The sequence below is a fragment of the Saccostrea echinata genome, unplaced genomic scaffold, assembly GCF_033153115.1.
Source record: "Saccostrea echinata isolate AGI-Se365-2 ecotype Australia unplaced genomic scaffold, CSIRO_AGI_Sech_v1 ptg000020l, whole genome shotgun sequence".
Lineage (NCBI taxonomy): Eukaryota > Metazoa > Mollusca > Bivalvia > Ostreida > Ostreidae > Saccostrea > Saccostrea echinata.
The window spans coordinates 6,329,548-6,343,948 of NW_026889769.1; the positions used below are offsets into that span (position 1 = coordinate 6,329,548).

Genomic DNA, 14,401 nt, shown 5'->3' on the forward strand with positions numbered 1-14,401 from the left:
CAAACACATGCAGATATAGCGAATTTATAGATAAAGCAAAGTTTTTTGCAATCCCCTGCGAAATCTTTAACAATTCCTTATAAAATTTTACAGATATGACGAACTCAGATATAGGGAATTTACTGTCATCGCGAACTGATTTTGTGTCCCCTAGAAGTTAAAAATAACAAAATTTTCATCTTTTATAGCGAATTTTCAAAGATCTAAATTTTCAAAATATTGAATCAACATTTATTTTGTGAGTATTTATATTTGACACTTAATACATCTGAAAACTTTTGAACTTCAAAGTAAATTTTGTATTTTATACGTCCTTAAATACATATGGTAGTCATACTTAAATGTTTACTGTACTCAAACCTAGTTATCTTGAACTCAATGGGACCGAGAAAAAACTGGGATATTCGAGGATTTGAGAAATCAAGGGTAAAATAATTGTGTGGTTGGGACTTTACAATTACTTCAACATATCCACAGTATTCAAGATATATTGGTGTTTGAGATACCAAAGTTCAACTGTAATAATATGATGATGCTTACTTGTTCTGTGAGGTCCACCACGGTTAGGAACTGGGGACATGAGGAGGAGGAAGCCACACAGTGATAGGGCCTGACTAGATCCCACTTGTACACATACTCACGTCTATTGGTGGTTTGTTTCAGAGCGTGATACTCAATCCTGTTCCCTGCCTCTCGGTTCATTATCTTCACATAACCTCCCAATTTGGCTTCAATGCTGAACTTCACTCTATTGATAATTAAAAATATCATATCATCTATATACATCACATGTATTCTCTGCAATAAATTAATATCATATTTATAAGAACATCCAAATTAAAAAATATTTTCCAAGTGGCACCACAATTAATATATATATTTGATCTGCTTGCAATCAAATGACAATTTGCAAATCTCTGGCTGAATTGCAGTAGTAAGATTTTTTAAAATCTTTTCTGTTCAACAAGAGGCCCATGGATCTTGACAGTCACCTGAGTATCACATTTCTCAGACTTTGGCCACTTTAGCCCCATCTGAAACTACAACTCTGGTCTCAGGTGAAGAATTCTTTAATCACTGTCATATTCAGACAGCTTGACTCTGAGAAATCCTGGCGTAAAGAAGATGAGGTATACTGTATATTAGGAGTGAAATGGTTCACCGCGGTATCGATTCACCGCGGTATTTTTTCTCTGTTTGATACACGGTGCAAAATCCCTTATTTTCGGTTCAGTTCATTTTTCGGTTGGGATCGTTATTCAGTCGGGTTTGGCATAAGATAAAACATGTTACACAGTATAAATAAGTATAGAAAAAGTAAATTTTTGATGACTGATAGCTTGTAAAATAATTTTTGACAGTCAAATAATTTTAATCAATTTCTTCTAGTCAATTTGCAAATAAAATTCGTAAAATATGTGACTAGATTTAGAAAAAGAAAGCATAAAACAACGTTAAATTTGTTTCCTTCTATCAAAATGTATCGTATCGAAAATAACCGAACCGAGACAAAATTATACAATACGTATCGAACCGTGAAGGAGGTGTATCGTTTCACCCCTACTGTATATATGCCTAAACAGTAATGAGGCAATAGATCAGAATATATTTCTTAAGCACTGGGAACATACGTTCTGTTGCCTAAATCCATATTGGCTGAGAGCAAAAGGACACAATAAATAGTTCCTAGTAAATTCTTCTATTACAAAAAAAGCTTCCACTCAAATTTTGTAACTTCTGGTCTAGTGGTTCTAAGAAGATTCTTTAAGACCCCAACTTTTTTTTCACTATTTCTCAAACATAGGTAAGCCCTATGTTACCTGGGAACGGACCTGCTCCAAAAACTTTAATCTGGTCACTCATCTGGAAAATCTAGGTCAGATCCAGCATCCGAAGCAAGTGTGGTAGTGTCCATCCCTTGATGCATCATCCATGCAAGTTTGGTCCAGGTAGGACTTATAGTTATTTGGGAATGGACCTGCTCCAAAAACTTTAATCTGGTCACTCATCTGAAAAATCTAGGTCAGATCCAGCATCCTAAGCAGGTGTGGTAGTGTCCATCCCTAGATGCATCATCCATGCAAGTTTGGTCCAGGTAGGACTTATAGTTATTTGGGAATGGACCTGCTCCAAAAACTTTAACCTGGTCACTCATCTGGAAAATCTAGGTCAGATCCAGCATCCGAAGCAAGTTTGGTAGTGTTCATCCCTAACTTATGCAAGTACAAGCTTAGTCCAGGTAGGGCTTATAGTTACTTCGGAATGGACCTGCTCCAAAAACTTTAATCTGGTCACTCATATGGAAAATCTAGGTCAGATCCAGCATCCGAAGCAAGTGTGGTAGTGTCCATCCCTTGATGCACCATCCATGCAAGTTTGGTCCAGGTAGGACTTATAGTTATTTGGGAATGGACCTGCTACAAAAACTTTAATCTGGTCACTCATCTGGAAAATCTAGGTCAGATCCAGCATCCGAAGCAAGTGTGGTAGCGTCCATCCTTAGATGCATCATCCATGCAAGTTTGGTCCAGATAGGGCTTATAGTTACTTGGGAATGGGACTTGCTCCTAAAACTTTAACTGGGACGCCGACGCCAGGGGTATCGCATAAGCTCATCTCGACTTCGTCGAGGTGAGCTAAAAATCTCCTGTTTGATTGGGCATGGTCACCAAAGACTGCTTTGTGGCAAGTTGAAGTTAAAATGTGAACAGTCTATTACCCATGAAAAAAACCCAGATAGCAATAGGTCTTTGTGACTCAGAGCAGCTACTTACTCATCATTATGTTGAAATGGAGTAGGTAATGATGTAAATTTCAGGGTTTTGCTACATGTAAATCCCGAAGTTACTGGTGATCTTTCTGACACCCCTGGACAGACATAGTAGTTATCCCCAACAACACCTACAATTAAAACAGACATCTCACAGAATAACTCAATGATAGGCTTATTACCTGTGTATATAAAGGAAAAACAATTTTAACATTTCTTTGGACTGCAGAATTCAACTTCCTTCAGGCATAATTTGCTAAATATCATATATTTGGTTAACAGGACTGTATAACAATGCTAAAATCTTAATACCACACTACTGTCTGTACAAATTATACTTTTGTAGTTTTAAATCACTCTTTAACAAAGGTAGAGGTAATTATCTTTACCAGTTTGACATTGCATATTTACCATATTTTACATATTATTTTCCCATTCATATCAGTTTTCTGAATTTTGACAACTTTTCACCAACTTTTTAATTTGTTTTTGCTAAGAAAATAACAAAGATATGGGCAAAGGGCAGCTCTGAACAAAAATTTGCACATGAAATTTCATTAAATACTAATAAATCTCTTGAAAATTCCTTCAAAATAAAAGGCACATCCTTTATATGAATTTATGAAAGCTAGCATTTCAAAATACAACTGCAGTATTTCTGATAGGATATTGCGAGTGAAAACTAAGCATAAAAATTAATTAATTTTTTTAAAAAATCCTCCAAAAATGTATTCAGCTACCTTGATTTCTAAGTAACTGGATATGAGAAATAGCCTGTACAATGCCATATTTAAAGTCTGTCACATAGTGGTTCTGTCCTGTGGGGTCAGGTGGGGGAGGGGTCTCAGTCAGGGTATATTTAGCATCCCATCTGGTATCCGCCTCATGCCAGATGACGTTATTGGTCCATACGATAGGTTGTGGTGGACTGACATTCGGATCCGAAGGGTTCATCAAAACACGTCCAGCACTGTCTTTTAGTTTACACTCATTGTATAAAATTTCAGCTTTTTCTGTCACTGCAAAGATTTGTTATATGTGTCCCATTTTATTTTATAATTGTTTTCAAAATTGAACATGAAGTGTTCAGCGATAATTTATTTCTTGCATAAATTCTCTCAGTATTTATAATCATACCTTTAAACAAATCAACCTTACTTGTATCACAATGAGTCCCTGTAAAGCCTTTAGTACACTGACACTGAGAGGCCAGTTCATCCCGACAAGTGCCCGGGTAACACCTCGTACTATCTGATCTCCAGGAACAGGCCTCTGTTAAAATAATCACAGAATAAACCCCTTTATACATCACTCACAGATATATATATAAACATGTATACCAATACTGTAAAATATGAAATTGATAAATGTCTTTTAAAGATATTTATAACTTCACAATGACATTGGGCATTTCAAAATGCACTACTTCACAGATATGCTTTGTCATCCTTTACCTCATTTCATAAATGTCCTAAATTGGATATTGAACTGAAATCCAGATAATATAAATGATATTTTTTTGTTCAAATGCACACACTGAACATGTTAACAACCAAATGTCTCCTTTAAACTTGACTCTATTTTTTTCTTTTTTATGCCTAAATGCATGGAATGTTGGCATGATATACATTCCATATTAGGTTAAGTTTGTAATAGGAATGCTAATTTATATAATAAACTTCTTAAAATTATTCCTGTATTTTAAAATGAGGTGAATAATGACTTCAAATTGAAATTAATGTACAACTTTAAGGCTACATAAATTTAATTCTCTGGTTCTCAGGCCAATTTTCCCAAAAACAGAGGAGGAGGGAGGCTTCTTTTTTATCATTTTGTTGGCTATAAGTAGATAAGGGAGGTATTTCTTTTATACCCGAATTTTCTATAAAATAATGCTAAAAATTCTTTGTTCATAGATATACTCTCTTTGTCTATTAAAGCAAATCTACATAAAGTATATATACCCCTTGCCAATTAAAGTCTTCATTTTTGTCCCTCACCAATAAAATCAGAAACTGAAGCACTATGTTATTTAATCAAGAAATCTCAATTTGAAAATGAGATGTCTCTATAAAAAAGCTTATTGAAACTACTGGAATTTCAAAATTGTTCACTGATGACGCTCATCAGGTTTTAAACTGTTACATTGACAAGAGGCATCTTCATGTTTACAACACAATTATACCAGAAAATTCTGTAAAATGCTTTTAAATTTTGATTTTTCCTGTTGCAGTTTTTAATCATTATACAAACTTTCATTGTAAGTAAAGGAAAACAAAGTTGTAAATACTGGTATGAAAATACATGTATTTTTTGGTGAAAATTACTTTTTGGTATTTCTGAGGAACAAAGTCAGGTTAACAGACAGGTATAAGACTATAAGTACATACTTGTGAAGCACATGGCAAAACGTGTAATTGTTTGACCTTCTGGTAGCAAACCCATTAAACAAAAGATAAATAAATGGAAACAACAAATATATTATTGTCTAAAACTTATACCTTGTGTGGTGTAAATTTACTTTTTGCATAACATGCATTTGCACCTACTCTCTTTTTCAACATGCAAGTATGGCTTGTTTTGATCTGATTAGTGTCTTGTAAATTGTAGTGCTTTTAATGTCTGATCAATAGGTTTGCATAATATCCACTAATTATCAATGTGTGAACATTGTAGGCATTATCTTTGAATTTTTTTTTAAACGAAGTGACCAAGTCTAAAAATGGCTACCAGAAGCAATATTTGAGTACAAAACTATGAGAAAATATGGTGGAATTTTTTTCCGGATTGGTCTCCACATTACCAACTTTTTATTTTCTCATTGATAAATTTGCAATGCAGCTATCTCAAAATGGATGCATGCAGGAATGAGAACCATAATTTCAATTTTATGTGCTCTAATATCAGTTCTTTATTACTTTGATGGTGCAATATTTAATATATTTTGAATTTACAAAACTATCCATTTTTCAGTCACAAACTTACTTTGACACTGTTTTTTGTTACTAGGAGCCGATGTATAAGCCCTCCAATATTGTTTAGAGACTATGTCTCCATCACAATACTCGCAAATGTTGTCACTTGCACTCGTACATCTACGGTGGTTGCAATTCGCAATTTGTGGACAAACTATGAAAATAAAATCATCACAACTGACCAACTTGAACAATCATAAAATTACAAACAAATGTATCCCTCAAATCTTACTTTAGAAAATTGAGAAACTTTTAAATCACACAGTGAATGCAAAAAGTTTAACATCATAAAAAACTGAAAACAAAATGAAGCAACTGACTGAAGTATTATGGAGAATTGACAAGTCTTACTTTCACACTTTGGACCTGTGGAGTAGAACCCATCATTACAATTTGTACACGTTTCCGGGGAGGAGCATGTCCCTCCACTCTGAGTGACCACAACTCCCCCTCTCTTGATAATTCTATCACTGGAATAGCGTATGTTGCAGGCACCAGTAGGAGTTAATTTATTATCGCAAATTGCTGGAAAGTGAAATAGTCTAGAAATTAATAGATGTTTAGAAATCTGTCCATTCAGTTGGTAAAAAAAAGTTTAAAATTGAAATGTTCAAATAGATCTGTTTTAAAGTCAATTCAAATGTTTAATAATGAGACATATTATCTGAGAAAGTAACTGCCAATTTCCAGGTGATAATGAAGTTGTTAAGATTGCTTTTATATATTTTGACCTACCATATTTACATGCTCTCAGATTGTCATAATACGACGAATAACCAGAGCAACAAAAATATTCCACATTTTTCTTTTTCCTGAAAAATAAGAAAATAATTAATTGTTGAACTTCAGTATCGAATACCATGGATGTGTCAGAGTGATTTTGAAGTCCCAACTGCTTATTCCTTAAATATTTTACCCTGAATATCTCAAATCCTTGGTTATTTCAAAGAATTTTCTCGGTCCCTTTGAGTTCGAGATAACGAGCTTTGACTGTATTAAGTTATACAAATCATATAGGTTGCTACATGATTTACTGATGATATCCTTTAACTTTGTCTCTATAACTGTATGATAATTAACAGCTGTTTTGCCCTAGAGGAAGCCTTACCTGTACGTCGTGCACCTCCCCCACTTCCAGAAGCTGCAGGATCTGTGGTACTTCTCTTCTTCATACCATTCTTTTTTACAGACATTGGCACTAAAAGTAAAATACAAATGATCAATGATTTATAATCCTTATTTCTAAAATCTAAATTCATTATGATTTATCTTTACATTATAAATCAAAGCATATTCAAATTCCCATTGTGTTCCTATTGAGCTCGAAATATTGTCATGGATGCATTGAAACATTGATTGGTTTTACCATTTCTGGTACAAGGGCTCTGAATGGTGTGAATAACTGCAATATTCAAAAAGTAGGTCACTGTGTCAACATATCCAAGGTCATGAAATTAGGTCAAATTCACACCCTCACTTTAGGGGGGAAAAAACATATATTCATTGAAAGGGTCTGAGCCAACAAAAACATGCATTTTGTTGATGTACTGATTAGACATAATCATAATCTCTGGTGAGATCCCTGGACTGTCCAAGATTCAGTGAAGGCCAGTCAAAATATCCAGCCATGCCGAATCTCAGCAGAGACTATAGGTACACTGTAATAACGTACAGGTCCTGTCACTGGATTTACATCTTTTGCCTGTTTTGGAAATTCTGGTTCTGCCCAGTTATCTAATTATTTTGGCAGGTGGTGATGTGCATGATACACAAAATATTAAAAATTAAAAGATTGAAATAGCAGTTCATCTTTTGAATAAGTGGGTGGACACCTGAGACTTGAAGGTATCAGGTTTGTGGGCCGACACAATTCCTAGAGGTAAGTTATTCCACTCCTTGATGGTACAAGGGAAGTATGAGTACTTAATTGTGATAGTCTGACTCTTACATAATGGTATTCAGTAGGCCTGTTGGTGAGAATGTTGTGTTCGACATAATGGTGGTGTCAGTTGATCACACTTGTTGATGGCAACTTGATCATTACAGGGTTAGAAACTCCCTAAAATTACAACTCGCAAATAATTGCGAGTACCAACAAAGTGAACTCGCAATTTTATAAGACTACTCGCAATTTTCACATAAAGTTAAATTTATAAATTAAATACATGTAACCACTGTACAATACACAAAATACAACTACAGTGTGACTTTTATTTAAATCACTGATTTTATCATTTAAATCAAAAGTATTGTGTTCTGTCATATTATATAATTTTGTTACAGTTTCAATGCAAAAAAAAAAAAAAAATCAACTCGCAAGTTTTTGCGAGTTACCTAATTTTTAACTCGCAATTTGGGAATTCTAACTCTCGTTTTGCGAGTTGTATTTAGTGAATTTCAAACCCTGCATTAACAATTTTGTATAATAGCACAAGTCTGGCAATTTCCCTTCGCTGTTCAAGTGTCTGCCATTCTAGATGTTGGATCATGCTGTCCGCACTTGATCTGTTGCAGCTAGTTGCCCGCTGCTAACATAGTGGATGGACCATTTCCACGATATAGACATGATAGATCTATGTCTTTTTTTTTGTATACAGGTCCAGTACACAGGTACAATCAGTACACTTAGCAATGTAGCTAGAATTCCCTCACCTTAGCTTTATTTAGCTACCTTAGGTAGCTTTATTTAGCTATTTCAGTGCAACTTTTCACAATTTTGCTTTTTATCTAAAAAAGACCAAAAAATCGCAAGTATATGATTACATGTACTAATGTAATTTATTTATATTAGGGATTTTTAAAAAAAAGCCATCCAAAGCAGAGATAGATTAAACATTGCTGTGTTTGAATACTTTTAAGCAAAAAATGTATTTTCATTGTTTGAGTAACTGTACACCACTTTGTGTGAGGCATGGATAAGTATGACTACTTCACATTGTGCTGAATAATTACCAATCAATTATCATGTTAGCCAGAACTGGTTTTCTTTGTTATTTCATTCAAGAAGTAACTGTTTAGTCACAACTCAACTGTTGTATATAGCCCCAAAACTTCTAGAACTTTATTAAAAAGACACATTTTCAAGAGTGATTTTTTCATGAATTGTTTTCCAGATGAGTTTAAATTTGAAAATTTTCACAGTGCGTTTTTCTGCACATGCCGAGGAAAATGCTAATTTAAGAAATAACTTTAATTCATTTTGGTAGGTAAATAAAGCTATAAAGCCAGGGACCTATACATGTATACTAAGTACAGGTAAACTTCGGTATCTCGACATCGGATATGTCGACAACCTGGGATATGTCGACATCCTTCCGCGGTCCCGGCAGTATTTACTATATAAATGATTTGCAAAAACTCTGATATGTCGACCTCGGTAATGTCGACAACCCGGGTTATCTCGACGTATATTCACAGTCCCAAGAGCAAAATTTACCTAGCATATGTCGACATCGGCAATTTTCTGCTCTACTGAACCTAACTGTTTGTCAGCTAGGGTCGTTCGTCACGCACGGACGACTCCGGGTATTTCGACGTCGTCAAAGTTTCACACCTTTCACACCCATGTTTTGACTGCACGCTGCTTAATTAATTTTATATACTGTGTTTTGTAGGTGAACCCCAAGCCCCTTCGGCGTCTTTGAGAAGTTAATTGAGCTTGGGTAATATCATTGCTAAATCTACACGATTCTGCGTAAATGTACAGAATGTTATTTATATCGAAACGTAACATAACTTTTAAATTTGAAAAAGATAACTAAATTACAATGAATAACAAACACACTGAAAATTTCAAACTACGGAATTAAAAAAAAATGTTTTAATGATATTTTGTAGTTAAAATGTATTCAACAGGAAACAATCCAATTAACGACACGATTGACCGAATCAGTCGTAATTCGTGCATCTGTAACATCACTACGTTAGTTTAGATACACAAATCTCTTAAAAAAAAAATTAATTTTATTGTACATTCTTCATGAATAAAATAAGAAAAAAATACTCCGCATTTATTTTTTTTACCGTATATCGGATGTCGACTTTATACGGTTCGAAGTTTATAGAGCGCATTTCGTATCCTGTTCTGACGAAAAGGCAAGTTACACGCGAAAGCAGGTCAATGCTGTAACTTTGTGCTGAAACTTTGTGAATTTAGAAAGATTTCGATAAAGAACACGTTTTATAAACAAGATTTTTAAAATAACTTCTTAGATTTTTTATAAAAATAGAGGGAATTCTGAAATATGTTGAGCTACAGTCTATATTAAAGTCATGTACATATAATAAGCTTGTCTGTTTTGCTATGCAATGAAATCTTGGACGTCAAGTCTCAACTCTGATATCTCGACACCTCGGATATCTCGACATTTTCCGATGGTCCCGTCGATGTCGAGATAACGAAGTTTACCGGTATATAGGTCCCTGATAAAGCTATGCAGTTTGCAATAAGTGCCGTTTTGACTATTCTCAAGTGCCGTTTTCACCAGGTACCGTTTTCACTTAAAATTAGATTCTCTAAAAGATTCATAACTTGTATATATCAACATAATTATTACATGTATCATGCATGTTGACATAATTATCTTGCATGTTGACATACTGTACTTTTCTTGCATGTTAACATAATTTCTCTTGCAGGTAGGGGGCAGAAATATGCCACCATACATTTCCTACAGAGATATCAACATAGTTAATAAATTCAGTAAACATTGTAAAAATACCTAAAAGCTTTTAGCAGCTATCGCCTGTGTCAATATATTAAACTTTCCCGCGCAAAATTCCGGACGCCAAAAATCTAAAATACAAACAAAAACGTAGTCCGAAATATCTGACGTTTTCCAGGCTTTTTTAACGATTTTGATATTTTACATGCCAGGAAAACGTCAGAACTGGCGCCATTACGAAAACTTGAAATTTCACTGTCTCCGACCGGAGCTGATTTTCGATACTTCCGAACTGAATTAAATGCCGAACTTACAATTCATCAGTAGCACAATGCTTCTAGTACTCACCAATATCGATGAAAAGAAAAGATCACTCTACATTTCGATTTGGTCTTGCAAGATTTTAAAATGGACGAAATGTAAAGAAAACTCGTCCGTCTGATAAAATGTTTTCACTAAATTGTATATTTCATAACAAACCCATATAAACGATGCTGGTGAGTACTAAAGGCATTGCAGTTGTGAATTCAGCATTTAATTCGGTTCGCAAGTATTGAAAATCAACCCGAGAATGCCGCCTCCAGTTGGAGGCGGCGAATTTCCAGTTTTTGTAATGGTGCCGGTTCTGACGTTTTCCTGGCACGTAAAATATCAAAATCGTGAAAAAAGCCTGGAAAACGTCAGATATTTCGGACTAACAAAAACGGAGAATCCGAATACAGAGCTCTTCGATCACTTTCACCACTTTTTTTTCCTAAAGAAAGTTTGGGTAAATTGTTGTTATTCTGGTCCTCTGTCATACTATCTTCTTTCTCAAAATCTACTTACATTTTAAACCATGTAAACAGTAGCCATTTTATCTTCAAATGGTGGTGGCCTGAACGCAGACTGTACGTGGCTCTCTCCCTTTCGGTGTATTCGGGGGGTCAAAAACAACTTTAAAAAAACTGTTCCAAGAATTTCTCTTATATTTTCTCTTATATTGTGCGCAATTAACATTTCATCTTTTGGTTTATGATTGGCGAAGTCAGGGGGGGGGGGGGGTTAAAGCAATTTGAATTTCATGACAACTTGAATTTTATGAAGTAAACTAGAGACATTTCTCTGAGTAGGCAAACCATGTTTTTGACTAACAACTTATGTCCTATATGTCATAACTACAGTGTATGTTAACAAGGCCGTAGGAACCGGGGGGGGGGGGGGGGACGGGGGGGCGTGCCCCCCCCAATAATTTTGCCGATATATAGTATACTATAGAAAATATGGCCACTGTATGTTTGTGCCCCCTCAATAATAACGTCTGATGACCTTTTTTTTTTTTTTTTTTTTTTTTGCTTGTCAAGGAATTTTGGTAGTTGATAGTGCCCCCCCCCCCCAACTGAAAATGTATGGTTGTGCCCCCTCAAAGTGAAATTGCTTCCTACGGGCCTGTGTTATATGTGCAATCACTGGTTCCAGGATTTTCGTTTTCACTCTAGGGGCCGGCCAATTATAGGGGTCGAAAACATTTTTTATGACAAAAAAGGAGACCCAAAAGCCGCATGTTCCATAGTAATCTGCATAATTCTCTGGAATATAGTAATCTGCGTAATTCTCTACTATGTTTATGTGGCGAGATTGTTCAAAACTAATGAGCATTTTCTTATTTATTATTTCTGTACTATTTCAATTGCATGACATAGAGTTATAATTAAGGAGATGAAATAGTAAGTTGTAAGAACTTGTTTCCAATCCTTTTGATTTATTCAATAAAATATGTTCAAAACCAGCATTTTCTTAAAACCTGTAACAATTTAAGAGAACTATTCCTTCAATACCTCACCCTATAATACTGTTGATATTCTACTTCATGGTTCACAAAATCTTTCAGAAATGGAAAGCAATAATATTGTTCTCATCGTTTAACACTTTCGGGTTGAAAGTAAAAGATTTGAAATCAAACTATTTTATGTCTATTTACTATTAAAACATATCATCTTGGTCTCTTCATTGTTTCAGTAGAAAACAAATATGTTTGTGATCTGGTTTGAATGAATGGCTTACTTTTTGTTTTGTTGATGTAAAAAAAATAAATAATGATAAAATGCATTTTTGAAGATTTTCCTTCGACTTCAATTCTTTCCTTTCTTTGTGTACTATTATACACCCGGTGTTATATTTTCATCTACACGCTCTTACTTGATGCATTTGTAGGGAGCGTGATAAATTTTAACCCAATATGAAAGCATTAGCAGTAACCATTAAAAAGACATGGGAAAGGTTAAAGTTTTTCAAAAGTGAGTCAATCATCAAGGTCATGGTCAAATGGTCAAAATTAATGATGCCCAAGGAAAGGCCTTCTTATAAGAAAAACACAAGTGAAATATGAAAGACCTAGCACCAGCCATTCAAAAGTTATGGTCATGGTTAAAGTTCTTCAAAAGTAGATCAAACTCCAAGGTCAAGGTCAAATTGTCGAAGTTGTTGGTATCCAAAGGAAAGTCTTTTCACAAGGATTACATATGTGAAGTATGAAAGTCCTGACACCAACTGTTCAAAAATTATGGCCAAGGTTAAAGTTTTCCAAAAGAAAGTCAAACTCGGAGGTCAAACCGTAACAAAAAAATACTATAGTTAACTATAATTTACTATAGTTAACTAAAGTAAATCAAAGTGTCAAAGTTATCACTATAGTAAATCAAAGTTTTCAAAGTGACCACCATAGTGTCAATTAAAGTAATCACTATAGTAAATCAAAGTTAATCACTATAATAAATCAAAGTTTCCACCATAGTAAATCAAAGTTTTCACCATAGTAAATCAAAGTTTTCATAGTGATCACAATAGTAAATCAGAGTTTTCATAGTTATCAATTTAGTCAATCAAAGTGTCAAAATTATTACTATAGTAAATCAAAGCGTCAAAGTTATCACTATAGTACATCAAAGTTATCACTGTAGTTAACTATAGTAAACTATAGTTAACTATAGTATTTTTTTTTTTGTTAGAGAAGGGTAAAAGTTCTTGTTATCAAAAGGAAGGTCCTGTTCCAAGGATTACATATGTGAAGAATGAAAGCCCTAGCACCATCTGTTCAAAAGTTATGGGCAAGGTTAATGTTGGGTAAAATTTTGCAAAACTGGGTTAAACTCAGTCGAAAGGTGAAATATGGTGGTACCTAAAGAAAGGTCTTGTCACATGCAAGGAATACATGTGAAATATGAAAGCCATATCTCCAACAAATCAAAAGTTATGGGCAATATTAAAGTTTATGCGGATAAACAGACAGCTAGACAGACGGACGGACAGGGCAAAAACTATATGCCCTCGAATCTTCGATTACGGAGGCATAAAATCTAGATGTCATATAATACAAGTCAGTTATACTCGTAAGTAAGTGTTTGCCAATAAAATTATTATCCTTTAATTGTATCTGGGTAACTTATGAAGAGGCAACAAAAATTATATTCCATAATTTACATACTACTAAATATACTGTACAGGTAGATTCAGAGAACTACATTCGAGTCTGAGTGTTGTATGTAGAACTTGACCGATCATATTCAAAAAAGGGTGCGATATATAGACTAGAATTTAAATTTGATTTAAAACTTCGAAAGAGAGGGACTGATGTTGAATCATTTAAGGTAATTTATTCCTAAGACGTATTGAACTAGGAAAGAAGGAATTATTGAATAGTTGATTTCTGGTTTGAATTTCTTGAAGTGAGTTTGCTTGTCTAGTGTTATAATTATGATTACCACAATCCGAGAAAAATATTTACTAACTAATCAGGTGATTTTTTAAGATATACATGTACATGTATTTTGTAGAGTTGAATCAGACGAAGATTTTGTCTCCTCTTTGATAGAGTTTCCCATCCCGTCTATTTGTATAACAAGTATCTAGTTGCCATCCTATTCCCTCCCGTAACTATTCTTGCAGCTTCAAGCTGTACACCTTCAAGTTTATCTGCTAGATAGTTTGATAAATTGTCCCACATTATATATCAG

At 34.4% G+C, this 14,401-nt stretch overlaps 1 protein-coding gene across 1 annotated transcript in view; it reads right to left on the reverse strand.

Annotated features, from left to right (window-relative positions):
* LOC133189854 (uncharacterized) overlaps positions 1 to 14,401 on the reverse strand; it is a 65,976-nt gene that overhangs the window by 40,363 nt on the left and 11,212 nt on the right. Inside the window, exons 3-10 of the mRNA XM_061325247.1 lie at positions 6,854 to 6,947; positions 6,481 to 6,557; positions 6,097 to 6,270; positions 5,756 to 5,899; positions 3,929 to 4,042; positions 3,511 to 3,789; positions 2,775 to 2,901; positions 541 to 748 (exon numbers count right to left, since the gene is read on the reverse strand). Coding sequence (XP_061181231.1) covers positions 541 to 748; positions 2,775 to 2,901; positions 3,511 to 3,789; positions 3,929 to 4,042; positions 5,756 to 5,899; positions 6,097 to 6,270; positions 6,481 to 6,557; positions 6,854 to 6,947 — 1,217 coding nt within the window. The remainder of the gene's footprint in view (positions 1 to 540; positions 749 to 2,774; positions 2,902 to 3,510; positions 3,790 to 3,928; positions 4,043 to 5,755; positions 5,900 to 6,096; positions 6,271 to 6,480; positions 6,558 to 6,853; positions 6,948 to 14,401) is intronic.